General features: G+C 41.2%; 1 protein-coding gene across 2 annotated transcripts in view; it reads left to right on the top strand.

Annotated features, from left to right (window-relative positions):
- The first annotated feature begins 5789 nt into the window (after nt 1-5789).
- SLC35F5 (solute carrier family 35 member F5) overlaps nt 5790-15814 on the top strand; it is a 42253-nt gene continuing 32228 nt past the window's right edge. Inside the window, exons 1-4 of one of the 2 annotated variants that reach the window (XM_007964762.3) lie at nt 5790-6085; nt 6915-7002; nt 7153-7294; nt 11453-11596. In XM_007964762.3, coding sequence (XP_007962953.2) covers nt 6046-6085; nt 6915-7002; nt 7153-7294; nt 11453-11596 — 414 coding nt within the window. In that variant the 5' untranslated portion in view covers nt 5790-6045. The remainder of the gene's footprint in view (nt 6086-6914; nt 7003-7152; nt 7295-11452; nt 11597-15814) is intronic. The other variant, XM_007964761.3, reaches the window with a different exon arrangement.

Genomic DNA, 15814 nt, shown 5'->3' on the forward strand with positions numbered 1-15814 from the left:
ATTTCAGCCTGACTCTAGTATAGCATCACATGACAGATAGTGGGCCTTGAAAGAATTCAAAGTATTTTACCCCAAAATATATTACTTTGACGGAGGATACTAGAGAAGTGCATTTAGTTTTGGTATCTTTTAACTTAGCAAATACCTGCCTAATTTGATAATCAGTTTTGTCTATAACATGATTTCCCTAAGGGCAGGCACCATGTCTTTTGTAGTACTTCCACAATACCACCACACTGGTAGACATCAAGTGGACACTCAATACTTTTTTTTTTTTTTTTGAGACAGAGTTTTGCTCTTGTTGCCCAGGCTGGAGTGCAATGGCACAATCTCGGCTCACCACAACTTCTGCCTCCTGAGTTCAAGCGACTCTCCTGCCTCAGCCTCCTGAGCAGCTGGGATTACAGGCATGCACCACCATGCCTGGCTAATTTTGTATTTTTAGTAGAGACAGGGTTTCTCCATTTTGGTCAGGCTGATCCCAACCTCAGGTGATCCACCTGCCTTGGCCTCCCAAAGTGTTAGGGATTACAGGCGTGAGCCACCATGCCCAGCCAATACTTTCTAATCTATTGAAAGCTTTTCTCCCTTACTTAAATGCCATTAGGTTTTCATTACATACAAATTAAAAACTCTCTTGCCTAGTTTCCAAAGCACGCTTCAGTCTCCCCAGAACTCACCTGACCTGTCTTATTTCCCACTGCTTCTCTACATATATGCCAAACCAGTTTTACTCTTGCCTCTGAACACACCTTTGTTTTCTTGTTCATCATGGTTTTACTCACTTGGAAAAAAATCCTTTTTCCCCCATATTAAAATCATACCCATCACTGAAATCAAGCTCAGATTTCACCACTTTTTAAAAGTCTTCTCTATCAATATCTACCTGAATAGGTCATTCCAGGTCTCTGGTCCATCCCCTCATGGGCATGGCAATAAGTGGGGTACATAGTTGGCCGAGGCAAAATGAATATGAGTAGAGTTAATTTGGGCCAAGCTTGAAGATTGCAACCAAGAAGCATAGATTCAAGTTGCCTTGAATATATGCACTGATTAGCAGCCATCTTCAAGCAAACACTGCCTAGGGATGCTTATTCTATGGAAGTTTGGAACTTTTATTCAAATCTCTGTGAATATATTACTCCTCCAACTTGCCAGTAAACCCCTTGAAACTTATGACTTGATTGCATGCAATAACCCTTAATACCTTAGATATCTCAGAACCTCCCAAGTTAATGACGTTCACTGCAGCATTTGATTTACTCCATAAAATGTAGTAAGGTGGCGAGGAGTGGGTGGCTTATGCCTGTAATCCCAACACTTTGGGAGGCCAAGGTGGGCAGATCATTTGAGGTCAGGAGCTCGAGACCAGCCTGGCCAACGTGGTGAAACCCCGTTTCTACTAAAAATACAAAAGTTAGCTGGATGATAGTGGTGCACACCTGTAATCCCAGCTACTCGTGAGGCTGAGGCAGGAGAATCACTTGATCCTAGGAGGTGGAGGTTGCAGTGAACCAAGATTGAGCCACTGTACTCCAATCTGGGTGACAGAGTGAGACCCTGTCTCAAAAAAAAAAAAAAAAAAAAAAAAAAAAAAGGACAGTTCAAATTCAAAATAAGTCTTTTATATACAATAATTTTTAAAAATTGTTAACCTCAATCCATTTAACTACATCTTAGAAGGAAATCAAATCAACAAATATTTGTCTAGCTGATCATGTACCCAGCATTCTGGTAGGTATTGCAGAAAATAAGATGATATAGAGTACTCTTGTGACAGACAGAATATAGAAATGGACAATGACGAGAGCATATATAAAAATAGAACTCTGACCTACAACCTCTCCAGGAACTAGTCCAGAAAGACAAAAGCTACTTCTGCATTAATCAACCCAGGACTTGATCAACTGCCAGTTTCCTTAGTTTTTTTCCTGTTTCCAACTTGGGACCAACCAGAGAAAGCCAAATATGTATCCCCAACTGACCACGTAGGATGCCGTGCTTCCACTTAACCTGCCTCCAGCCAACAACATCAAATCAGGGCATACCTGAAGCCTTTCCCTTTTTCTCATTATAAAACTTTCACACTGTCCTGCCTGCCTTCCAATCTCTGACAAACACAAGTGATGGTGGCTGACTGCTTTGCCACAGCAAGCTTTGAATAAATATCCTTTGCTTGTGCTCATTTGAGTGTTCTCCATTTATTTCTGCTCTTGGAATTACAGAATTATTATAGGTGGTTTCAATTATTAATTTATACCCTCAGAGACTCAAGACATAGTCATTTATAATTTTACTAGGGCTGGAATTTGAATTGTACTATTCGAGACTGATATATGGCAGTTAGTGACTGCCCTGTACACACATACAACTTTGCTTTTATATTCATACTGTGACACATGTCCCTTACTGGGGAAATTATATTCTCTAGAGTATATTTTGGGGGATTTTTTATTTTTATTTTTATTTTTTGAGACGGAGTCTCGCTCAGTCGCCCAGGCTGGAGTGCAGTGGTGTGATCGCGGCTCACTGCAAGCTCCGCCTCCTGGGTTCACACCATTCTCCTGCCTCGGCCTCCCAAGTAGCTGGGACTACAGGTGCCCACCACTACTCCCGGCTAATTTTTTTGTATTTTCAGTAGAGACAGGGTTTCACCGTGTTAGCCAGGTTGGTCTCGAACTCTTGACCTCGTGATCCGCCCATCTCGGCCTCCCAAAGTGCTGGGATTACAGGCGTGAGCCACCGTGCCCTGCCTGGGGGATTATTTTTGAAGGTGTCAGACTTAACACCTGATGTATCTTAAGGGTCTACTATTGAGAAATTTCAAAAGAGTGATAGACCTTGAAGAGTAAAAATGAAATTAATAAAATTAAAAGATCAAGCCTGTGGGACTTAGAAAAAATAGTGCTACTCTGTTGACCTAAAAGGAAGAAGCTGAAGCAAAATTAATATAAGTAGAGTTAATTTGGGCCAAGCTTGAAGATTGCAACCTAGGAGCATAGATTCAAGTTACCTTGAATATACACACCAATTAGCAGCCATCACAAGTGAATCTTATTTATTCATTTATTTTGAGACAGAGTCTCGCTCTGTTGTCCAGGCTGGAGTCAATGGCATCATCTTGGCTCACTGCCACCTCCGCCCCCAGGTTCAAGCGATTCTCCTGCCTCAGCCTCCCGAGTAGCTGGGATTATAGGTGCGTGCCACTACGCCCGGCTAATTTTTGTAGAGATGGGGTTTCACCACGTTGGTCAGGCTGGTCTTGAACTCCTGATCTCGTGATCTGCCTGCCTCAGCCTCCCAAAGTGCTGGGATTACAGGCGTGAGCCACTGCGCCCGGCCCACAGGTGAATCTTTAAAGGCAAAAAAGGGAACAAGGAGTGAACTGATACTACGTTGTGTACAGAAATTCTTATTGGTTTATGGAAATAACATTTACTAGTGATTGGTTACATTGTTAAGCTATAGGATGTGGGTTATAGTGTCCGATGCGACATTAGGTTAATTTATAGCTACTTATGGCATAAACAAGCAGTTTCAAGAGATGAATACATAGCTCAAGGGAGAAGTAGGATGTGATTGTTGTCTCCTTTTAATGTCCCTCTGGGTCTGACAGTTTAAAATAACTACATTCCTCAGATAAAAATAATTTTCTTTTCTCACTCTAAATGACAGAAATGGAGACTTCGGAAAGGAATTAAGTATAAGGAAAAGATCAAGAGACAGCAGGATGTTCAAGTTCATTGAACAAACATTGACTGGCAGCTAGAGAATAGTAGGCACTATTCTAGATGCTGAGGATAATAGTGAAGAACAAAACAGACCAAAATCCTTGCTCTTGTGGAACTTACATTTGAAATTACACAGTTGAAGATTTAGCCTTGGGTAAGACATAGACATAAGGACAAAAAAAGGAATGCCTGAGATGCTCAGGATGGTGCCACAACACAGAAACACTAGGGCCTATGTTACAGCAGTGCCGTGGAATTTCCCTTAAATAACCCAGGGAAAAGATATTAATGGAAGTTAAACTAGGTTGTGAGACTAGCTGAAGACAGTCTGCCAGAATTACTTTATCCGTTACAAGAATATCCACAGCTTGTCCTTTAACAGATGGTCTGGAAACAGGTGGTAATAATGGGAAGTTACACAGTACTATCATTTACAATATTTTAATTCAGAAACCCATATTTATAGAAGAAACTGAGGCACAGTAGAGAGTAGAATAATCCTCAAGATTACATAACAAATTGTAGTCAGATTAAGAATTGGTATCTAGCTTTCCTGACTCTTAAGATTCTGAGAGATATTTATAATGCCATTATTTTTTCAGACTATACATCAAATATGTAGCATAAAGAATTCTTAGGCGTCTTACGGGCTGATACCCTAAAGAATGCTAACGAAATACAAAAAGAAACTGGTGCTAGAATAATATGATTAACGTCTGCGACGAAATTTCCCTTAAGTAGTCATACCGAGTAGTTGGTTAAGCTTTTTTTTTTTTTTTTTTTTGCTCTGCACAATAGGTTTCTGAATGATTTATTACAGGTGTTTGATGCTTATGGTTTATTCGAAACTGATTCGATCAATTAAAATGTTCATTGCCATTGTTTTATTAGTCGCTAGAATATGCATTCAACTTCACTGAAACAAGACTTAAAAGGTAAGAGGTACACTAAATCGTGACTATAAGAGTAAGAAAACTTAATTTCTTCACACCATCTGACCAAGATGTTAAATTACAGAACCTTTTAGTCTTGTTTTTGTCTTCTAGATAGAAATCAGGATGCTGGACAAACCTTTCCCATGGAATAGTCAAAATATTTAAGGAACGAGTCTATATACAGTTTAATAATCGCCAACATTTGGCATGGCGTGGTGGCTCACGCCTATAATCCCAGCACTTCGGGAGCTCGAGGCGGGCGGATCACTTAAGACCAGGAGTAGGAGACCAGCCTGGCCAACATGGCGAAACCCCGTCTCTACTAAAAAATATAAAAATTAGCCTGGCATTGGTGGCTTGCGCCTCTAGTCCCGCATACATTGGAAGCTGAGGCTGGAGAATCGCTTGACCCCGGGACGCAGAGGTTGCAGTAAGCTGTGATTGTGCCACTGCACTCCAGCCTGGGTGGCAGAGTGAGGCTCTGTCTCAAAACAAACAAACAAAAATTGCTAACATTTGTGAGGTTCTTATTATGTGCCATGAATTGATCTAAGCCCTTCACATATGTAAACTCATGCAATCCTGGCATATACACAAAAAACGAATGTGGCAGGTACTATCATTGTCCATTTTGTAGAAAGAGAAACCAAGGGCCAGAGAAGTTGAAGTAGCTTGCCCTAGGATGTAGTTTGTAACTCCTAGAGCTGAGATCTTGTTTATATACAAAAGGTTTCAAGAATCAAAAGTACTCTAAGCCACTTCGCGTTTCGGCTGTCGAGAAAGGGGTATCCAAAGTTTCAGGTTCGCAGTTTGCGAAACGCAGCTGCCAGCTTTCGTTCTAAGGCGGGCGGAGGTTTGGCACTCCCTCGTCCAACGCTCTGCCCCAGACACCCACGCTCGCTTTCCTCTTCTTCCTCCACCTCGCCCTACTTCCTTTCTTCCTATCTTCGCTCTTCTTTCGCCTCGCCGCCGTGTATCCTCACTCGCTGCCGAGCGCCTCGCATTACTTCCCTAGCCTCTGCCACGCCACGCTGGATACGCGCCCACGCGCAGTCCGCCGTCGCGCCTCTATGACGTGTCACCACTTTCGGCTGTGGGGGCGGGGCTGCGCGGAGGGCAAGTCGGGGGCGGGGCCGGGGCCAGAGCAGAACCCCGGGTCTCCGCGGCCATCGCTGACTGCGCTGTCCCTTCCCCTCACCCGCTCCACGCCCTCCTGGGCCGAGTGGAGTTGGGTGGTGTCAGCAGCCTCTCCCTGAGGGGCACCGCGGCTTCAGGAGCTGGGCCTCCAGTGCGGCGCGATGTCAGGCGCCGTGACAGCTCTGTGAGTCCGAGGCCGCGGCCGTGGCGCTGGGCGGCTGCGGGGCCTGGCTGGTCCGCTCATGGTGCCGCCACGACGCCATCGCGGGGCAGGAAGGCCAGGTAGGTAGGCAGGGAAGGGCCCCGACATCACCGGAGCCCAAACCGGGACGGAGTGCCCACCAACAGCACCACCTCCTGCCCTGGGTGGCAGCCGGAGCGCCTTGACCGAAACCGTGAAGGTCTCCAGGGGCGGAGGGAGCGCTCCGGGAGCTGACAGGGGCGCACCGAGTCCTGCGCCCACCCCTGGCAATTGAGGAAGCCGTGCGTGCGCCCTCGCCTCTGCTCCCCGGGGAGGCGTCACTGCCTTAACTGTCTTCCCCGCTCCAAAACAGAAGGAGGATTCCTTTTCCCAACTGTTTCTTTTGAAATGACTGGATGTTTTGACAGAGGTGGGTGGAGGAGCGTGGAGAATCCTTTTCTTTTACCACTTGAGGATATTGAAAAGGTGCCTTCAAGATCCACAACAAATCACTTACTCTCGGATAACCAAATTCCACTCCAGGAGATCAGGGACAGAAAAGACACTTTTAGAAACAGTGTCTAGACGCTGTCCCCGGGGATGGATTCCTCTGGGTGGAGAGGTGAATGGAGTTCTGTGTTTGCGAAACTCAGAGAAGCTATTTTCTAGTAGTTAACTATTCTTAAGTGTGCCGTATGTTGTATATTACTCCCCCTCCCTGCCCGCCGGGTATCGCGTATCTCTCTAAGGATAATCAAGCATACAGTGGATACCATGAAAGTACTGAGAAAGGTGGCAAGTATGTTTAACACATTTTGGTCCTTTTCTTTGATTTGCTTTCAGTTTGAAGGTGAAGAGTAAAAAACGATGTGATGAATCTTACCTTGAGTTACTGACGTTTTCATAGCATAATTTCATGGTTGTTTTTAGGGGTGCCGAGTTCTTCACCTTTCAGACTGAGATCTGCCAAGTTTTCCGGCATTGCTCTTGAGGATCTCAGAAAGGCTCTTAAGACCAGGTAGGTTCCACATGCTTATCCACTATGTAACTTTCACACTGAGCATTAGCTAACACATGTCAGATGTTTCTGTTATACTAATTTTCTGATTTTTAATGGTTATTTTTCTAAAATCATCTCTAATGTGATCTGTATTTTCTAAAAAAACAGACTGCAAATGGTGTGTGTGTTTATCATGAACCGAATGAATTCCCAGAACAGTGGTTTCACTCAGCGCAGGCGAATGGCCCTTGGGATTGTTATTCTGCTGCTTGTTGATGTGATATGGGTTGCTTCCTCCGAACTTACTTCGGTACGTACCGTTGGTCCAGGAATGATGTTACATTACAGCCACGATATTACTGTTAACCTGTAGTAACTCTAGCCATTACAGTCTCCTGCTTTCTCAAAGCAGTATCTTAAATACTATCGAATTTTAAAAAAATATCGAATGATTGCCACTTGAAGTTAAAACTGAAAGGATGATCTTTTTTATTGTTTCATACAGTTTTCTTGCATCTTTTAGGGAGGGTTACTTAGAGAGACTATGCATATTTTCTTATATTTGAAAGTGTTACTTTTGGCTTTTTTTCTAAATTCAAATTCTTTCTGTGAATATTATTTTCTAGTGAAATAACTATCAGGATGCAAAACAATGTCACCATTTACTAGAAAGTTCATCGTGCTTTTGGACAAATGAGTAAAAATAATGAGTTTTCATGTGTAGGTCACTGTTATGCCCATGAGTGGTTGCATCCACATTTATGCTTGCTGACTCAAACCTTATTATGAGGTGCTTGGTATACCTCATAATTTTCCTTCAGTTAAGTTGTATCTTTACAATTTCCTTCAGTTAAATTGTATATTGATGACCTATTGGTAGTAATGTGGCATTTTGAATTTGCAAGCTAGTTTTTCTTTATACTTGTATACTTTATTCTGCTTGGTTAATGATCCCTATAAAAAGCAACTTTTATTTTCAGAAGTCTGCATTTCAACTTCTGTGTTGCAATTTTAAGGCGAATATACAGCAGGAAACTGGCATTTATAAAATGAATTTAACTTTCAAAAGAAGCAGTTTAATACTCAGGTCTTCTCATATTGTAGCTAAGTAAATATTGACATTGGCATTGTATTCTATGAGTATATAAGTTTTTTTTTATTGAGATGGAATCTTGCTCTGTTGCCCAGGCTGGAGTGCAATGGCGCGATCTTGGCTCACTGCAACCTCCGCCTCCCGGGTTCAAGCAATTCTCCTGCCCCAACCCCCTGAATAGCTGGGATTACAGGCGTGCGCCACAACGCCAGGCTAATTTTTGTATTTAGTAGAGACGTGGTTTCACTATGTTGGTCAGACTGGTCTCGAACTCCTGACCTCGTGATCCGCCCGCCTTGGCCTCCCAAAGTGCTGGGATTACAGGTGTGAGCCACCGTGCCCGGCCAAGTATATAAGTTTTTATACCTTTCAGAGTTAGTCTCTGGAATCTAATAGGCCATATATTTTTCGCTTTAAAACTCTTCTATAACTTTCTTTTAGATGAACATTTTGTACTTTTACCTCAAAGAAATGCCTTTGATATTGACAGGGAACTAAATCTATCTTTTAAATTTTATTTTCATTTAAAATAAATAGTTTGTTTTCAGTTATCAGTTAATAAAATTTAGGACCAAATAGCACCTGGTTAAATTATAATTTAACCATATCTAAGCAAAGTAGAAAAGAAAAAATTTGTTGTTTGTTGTAATCATTTCACAATGTATACATATATCAAAATACCATGTTGTAAAAAGTACATCTATTTGGTATTTGTCAGTTGTACTTTAATGAAACTGGAGAAAAAAACTCAACTTATCTTTATTGTTTTAAAGTAAAATATTTTAGTAAGAGGATATTTTATAATCTCATTATTCAAGAGTATATGTAATGTCTCTACTTCTTCAACCAGATATGCTCATTAAACTTTGGAGATAGGGCCGGGCGTGGTGGCTCATGCCTGTAATCCCAACACTTAGGGAGGATGAGGTGGGTGGATCACCTGAGGTCAGGAGTTCGAGACCAGCCTGGTCAACATGGTAAAACCCAGTCTCTACTAAAAATACAAAACTTAGCTGGGTGTGGTGGTGGGTGCCTGTAATCCCCGTTTCTCAGGAGGCTGAGGCAGGAGAATCGCTTGAACCTGGGGGGCAGAGGTTTCAGTGAGCCGAGATCATGCCATTGCGCTCCAGCTTGGGCAACAAAAGTGAAACTCCTTCTCAAAAAAGAAAAAGAAAAGGCAAACTTTGGAGATAAAGTGTGTATTTCAAAAATAAAATCAGTCTTTTTATTATGGATATTTTCTAACATATACAAAGTAGAATATTATAATGAATCTCCTTGTGTTCATTACTTACCTTTAGCAGTTAACCAAATTTGCCAACCTTATCAACCTCTCCTCAAAACTTTTTTTCCTGGAGCATTTTAAAGCATATTTTAAAGCATATGTCACATGTCATTTCACCCACAGTTTCTTTCCTGTTTACTTGAAACCGAAAAGGACTTTTAATTTTCTTAAACATAATCACTATACCATTAACATAGTTAACAAAATTAACTGTAATTCCTTAAGATCATCTGATATCCAGTTCATGTTCAGTTTTATCCAGTCCAGTTTTCTGCAGTGGTGTCAAGGACTTTATTTTCCCGTTAAGTTTGTTAGGATCTAAACAAAGATCATGCGTTGCATTTGTGATATCTTTTAAGTCACTTTATTCCTTAACTGTATCTTCCTTCCTTTTTTTTTTTTTTCATATCATTAATTTGTTGGAGAAACTGGGTCATTTTTCCTATTGGGTGTATCACACATTCTGGATTTAGCTGATTGTTTCCTTGGGGTATCATTTAACTTGTTATTTTTCTCTTTATTTCTTGTAAAGTGGTAGTTAGGTATAAAGTCGATTTAGGTTTAGTTTTCAGGAAAGAATACTTTGGGGTACTGAGTACTTCCTGTAACATTCCAGCATGAGATTAATGACTGCAAGTCTCAATTTAGATGATGCCATTTAAGTACTATAAAGTTCCTCATCACCTTTTAGGTAATAGTTGAATATCCATGTTTAAGTTGTCTAGATAAAGTATTTCATTAGGGGTTGCAAAGTGGTGATTTTGTTTTTGAGTTATTCCCTCTGTATTTATTAGCTGGAATTCTTTAAGTCTTTTTAATATGGCCTTATTAATCTTTTTTTTTTTTTTTTGAGATGGAGTTTTGCTCTTGTCACCTAGGCTGGAGTGCAGTGGTGTAATCTCGGCTCACTGCAACCTCTGCCTCCCAGATTCAAGCAATTCTCCTGCCTCAGCCTTCCGAGTAGCTGGGATTATAGGCACCTGCCACCATGCCCAGCTAATTTTTGTATTTTTAGTAGAGACTGGGTTTCACCATATTGGCCAGGCTGGTCTTGAACTCCTGACTTCAAATGATCCACCCACCTTGGCTTCCCAAAGTGCTGGGATTATAGGTGTGAGCCACTGTGCCTGGCCAGAGCCATTGTTTCTTTTAGTGTCAAATGGCGTGGACCACCGTTTACATCCTAGAGTTGCACTTTCCTCCTGGATTGTCATTTTTTTCTATGTCTTTTTAGTGGCTACAACTAGGAATTTTCTTAGGATATAAAAAATTGTGAGTTTATATTCACGATACACTAAAAACAAACAAACAGAAAACACCAGTTTCCCTTGGGAAACATCCATAACATTGAAATTTGTCAGTTTCCTTTTGGTGCTCCCATGGTATCGTGAACCCCTCTCTTGTTACTTGGCACATTATGCTTATTGTCTTCATATACATGTCTCCTCTATTAGATGTTAAGCTCCCCAAGGGCAGGATAACTTCTCTTATTTCTCTCTTTTTTTCTTTATGAAATAGGGTCTTGCTCTGTTGCCCAGGCTGGAGTGCAGTGCCTTGATCATGGCTCACTGCAGCCTCAACCTTTGTGAACTCAAGGGATCCTCCTGCTTCAGCCTCCCAAGTAGCTGGGACTGCAGGCGCATGCCACCACGCCTGGCTAATTTTTCTATTTTGTTGCAGAGACAGAGTTTTGCCATGTTGCCCAGGCTGGTCTTGAAATTCTGGACTCAAGCAATCCGCCTGTCTTGGTCTCCCCAAGTGCTGGGATTATTGGCGTGAGCCACCACGCCTGGCCCTGTCTTATTTTTCTTTAGCTCCTAGTATAGGCACTGTTTCATAGTAGGTTTCAATGAATGTTAAACCAAACTTATTTTAGCAGGTTGTTGCTGCTTTGTTTGGTGATATCCTTTTGTATGCAAGGTAAATACAGTATTCAGAAATGAATCTAAAATATTTTTGTAATACCTTTGACTTTTTCTTTCCAAGTGAACTTCTGAAGAGTTAAAAATCATGTAGTGACTTTATTTTGGAGACGAGTAATAAGGTTTAAGATCATCTCAAAGTTGTCTGTGTAACTTTTTCCTCTGCAGTACGTTTTTACCCAGTACAACAAACCGTTCTTCAGCACCTTTGCAAAAACATCTATGTTTGTTTTGTACCTTTTGGGCTTTATTATTTGGAAGCCATGGAGACAACAGTGTACAAGAGGACTTCGTGGAAAGCATGCTGCTTTTGTAAGTTTTTAATTTTAAGTGTCTGTTGGGAAGGGGGTATACGTATGTTTTTTCAAAGTTTAAAGACATATTAGTTTCTTTAAGGAGAGTCATATTTTAAGTTGTTCAGTTAAGTGAGTGAAGATGATATAAGGAAACCTGCTCTTGTCCAGAATTTTAAATGTTATTCTTCTAATCAAGTAGTATCAGAATATTTTGTGAGAACTCTTACTCCACGACGTTTTCTGAGTTGTTAAAAATTGTTAAATTAGTCCAAATCAATTAATGTGGCAATGAAGATGAAATGAAGGAATAAGAAGAATGTCAAGAGTCTGCAGATTGGATGAGTATCCTCTAATTGTTAGGTGGATTCTGGAAACAAAACAATTCGAAGTTTTATGTATTAAAATGAAAATCTCATATTTCCAGACATATTTTAGATGTTTGGCTAATCAAACTATATTCTTTGATTGATGTAATATAACAAGCTCATTCATAGTGTTGAAAGAAATATGAGTTTATATAATGATGTATCTTCTTTATAGAAGTAGAAATTTTGAATTATTGAGAATGAAGAATTATAAAATTGTTTCTTATATTAATCCTTTAAAAAATTCTTTATTATGTTAAAATATATATAATATGAAATATACCATTTTAACTATTTTTAAATGTTTACTGGTGGCATTAAGTGCATTTTCTTTGCTGTACAACCATCAGCTCCAGAATTTTTTATCATCCTAGACAAAAAGTCTGTACACAGACTTAAAAATAACCCTATTCATTCTTCCCTCTAAACCCTACTAACCACTATATTATTTTCTGTCTCTATTAATCTTTTTCTTTCATGTGTATTATTTTTTGTGGGTTAAAATGGTATTGTTTGTTTCTTGTCTTATCTAATAAGTACATTCTTTTTAAAATTACTGATTTATAGAGACAGGGTCTCACTTTGTTGCCCAGGCGGGAGTGCAGTGGTGTAATCATAGTTTGCTATAACCTTGAACTCCTGGGCTCAAGCAATCCACTTGCCTCAGTCTCTCAAGTAGCTGAGTATATAGGCACACAATACCACACCCCACTAATTTTTGTATTTTTTGTAGAGACAGTGTCTCACTATGTTGCTCAGGCTGTCTCAAAGTCTGGCCTCAGGCAGTCCACTGTCTTGGCCTCCCAAAGTGCTGGGGTTACAGGCCTGAGCCACTGCACCCTGCAGTCAGGGGCTTTCAATAATTGTAATTTAAAGCTGGGCTTGGTGGCTCATGCGTGTAATCCCAGCACATTGGGAGGCCAAGGCAGGCAGATCTCTTGAGCCTCAGGATTTCAAGACCTGCCTAGGCCACAGTAGCTCATGCCTCTTATCCTAGCACTTTTGGAGGCTGAGGTGGGCGAATCATGAGGTCAGGAGATCGAGACCATCCTGGCCAACATGGTGAAACCCCGTCTCTACTAAAAATACAAAAATTAACTGGGCATGGTGGCGTGCTCCTGTAGTCCCAGCTACTCAGGAGGCTGAGGCAGGAGAATTGCTTGGACTCGGGAGTCGGAGGTTGCAGTGAGCTGAGATCACGCCACTGCACTCCAGCCTGGTGACAGAGCGAAACTCCGTCTCTAAATAAATAAATAAATAAATAAATAAAATTTTTTTTAAAATTTAGGTGAAGCCTGCAAATGTATACTCATGTGCACACACAAATTTAACTTACCAAAAATATAAGTACGTATTTCTTTACTTTGCAAAAGTAATACATATACATTGTAGAAATTATATATACATCATCATATCACATGTAGGGATAAATTGTATGTGTATTAGCATAGGTATGTTGTTGAAAATTTAGAAAATACAGAGAAACAAAAAGAAGAAAATAAATTCTACCATTCAAGGAATAACCACTGATAATATTTTGACATATATCCTACCATTCTTTTCATGTGTGTATTTTTTATTTTTTACAAAAATGAAATTGGGCCTGGTGCGGTGGCTCATGCCTATTATTCCAGCACTTGAGGAAGCTGAGGTGGGTGGATCACTTGAGGCCAGGAGTTTGAGACTGGCCTGGCTAACATGGTGAAACTCTGTCTCTACTAAAAATACAAAAAATTAGCCAGTAATGGCAGTATATTCCTATAATCCCAGCTAGTTGGGAGGCTGAGGCATGAGAATTGCTTGAAGTCGGGAGGTGAAGGTTACAGCGAGCAGAGATTGAGCCACTGCACTCCTGTCTGGGTGACAGAATGAGACTGTCTCAAAAAAAATAAAAACGAAAATGGAATTGTTTCTTTTTAAGGTTTATCCATGTATCCATGTTGTAGTGTTTCTGTACTTCATTCATTTTTTGTTGTTGTTGTTGAGACAGAGTCTCACACTTTTGCCCAGGCTGGAGTGCAGTGGTGTGATCTTGGCTCACTGCAACCTCTGCCTCCTGGGTTCAGGTGATTCTCATGCTTCAGCCTCCTGAGTAGCTGGGATTACATGCGCCCACCACCATGCCCGGCTAATTTTTGTATTTGTAGTAGAGACGGGGTTTCACCATGTTGGTCAGGCTAGTCTTGAACTCCTGACCTCCAGCAATCCACCCACCTCGGCCTCCCAGAGTGCTGGGTCTACAGGCGTGAGCCACTGCACCCGGCCATGTCATTTTTTTTTTTTTTTTTTTTTTTTTGAGACGGAGTCTCGCTGTGTCACCCAGGCTGGAGTGCAGTGGCGCCATCTCGGTTCACTGCAAGCTCCGCCTCCCGGGTTCACACCATTCTCCCGCCTCAGCCTCCGAGTAGCTGGGACTACAGGCGCCCGCCACCACGCCCGGCTAGTTTTTTGTATTTTTAGTAGAGACGGGGTTTCACCATGTTAGCCAGGATGGTCTCGATCTGCTGACCTTGTGATCCACCCGCCTCGACCTCCCAAAGTGCTGGGATTACAGGCTTGAGCCACCGCGCCTGGCCAGTAATGTCATTTTTAAAGCTTTTAATTCTTATTGCTAAATTACTGTCTGTAATGGTTGCATTAATTCTTATCTCTGTTAGCAGTATATAATTAAACCCTTGTTAAACACTCATTAAATCTCATGATTGAACCCTTACCAACATCCCAACATTTGGCAACTTGACAGGTGAACAATGATGATAACTTGTTTAATGTACATGTTTTTGGTTACTTTCTCATATATTTTTTGGAAAGTAGAACTCTTGTGTTTGTTGTCTGCGTCTTATTTTTCTACGATGACTCCCTTTTTGTTATCAATTTTTTAGGGTTCTTTTACAGCATGGGGCTCTAGTGTTTGAATCTTGTTCTATCACTTGCCAACTTTTGACCTTGGGCAAGTTTTTTAACCTCTTCAGACTTTCAGCAGAGATAATGATAGACTAGCTATGGATATGAAATGAAATCATACTTATCTAGCATTAGTGCAGTGATTTTCAAAGTGTGGTCCAAACCTTGGAATTCATTCAGGGTTTTTTTTTTTTCTTTTTGAGACGGAATCTTGCTCATGGCCCAGATTGGAGGGCAGTGGCGTGATCTTGGCTCACTGCAACCTCCGTGTCCTGGTTCAAGCAATTCCCCTGCCTCAGCCTCTTGAGTAGTTGGGATTACAGGCACACGCCACTGTGCCCAGCTAATTTTTGCATTTTTTAGTAGAGATGGGATTTCACCATGTTGGCCAGGCTGGTCTCGAACTCCTGACCTCAAGTGATCCACCCACCTTAGCCTCCCATAGAGCAGGGATTACAGGTGTGAGCCACCATGCTTGGCCTCATTCAGAGGTTTTTGAGGTCAAAACTAATTTCATCATAATACTGAGATACTGAGATGTTTCTTCCCCTTTTTTTTTTTTTTTTTTTTTTGAGACGTAGTCTTGCCGCCGAGGCTGGAGTGCAGTGGCACGATCTTGGCTCACTGCAACCTCCACCTTCAGAGTTGAAGTGATTCTTCTGTCTCAGCCTCCTGAGTAGCTGAGATTACAGGCACGTGCCAACACCCTTAGCTAATTTTTTTGTATATTTAGTAGAGACAGGGTTTCACCATATTGGTCAGGCTGGTCTTGAACTCTTGACCTCAGATGATCCACCAGCCTTGGCCTGCTACTTGCCTTTTTAACTAACCCATCCCTCCTTTCCCTACTTATCTGAAATATTATAATAGTGTTGTGAAAAGGGCATAAGCTTTGGTTTTAGACTAACTTGAGTTTTAATCCTGACTGTCAGGATTACAAATCTCTCAGCCTCAAATTTTTCATC

This window comes from Chlorocebus sabaeus, chromosome 10, assembly GCF_047675955.1.
Source record: "Chlorocebus sabaeus isolate Y175 chromosome 10, mChlSab1.0.hap1, whole genome shotgun sequence".
NCBI lineage: Eukaryota > Metazoa > Chordata > Mammalia > Primates > Cercopithecidae > Chlorocebus > Chlorocebus sabaeus.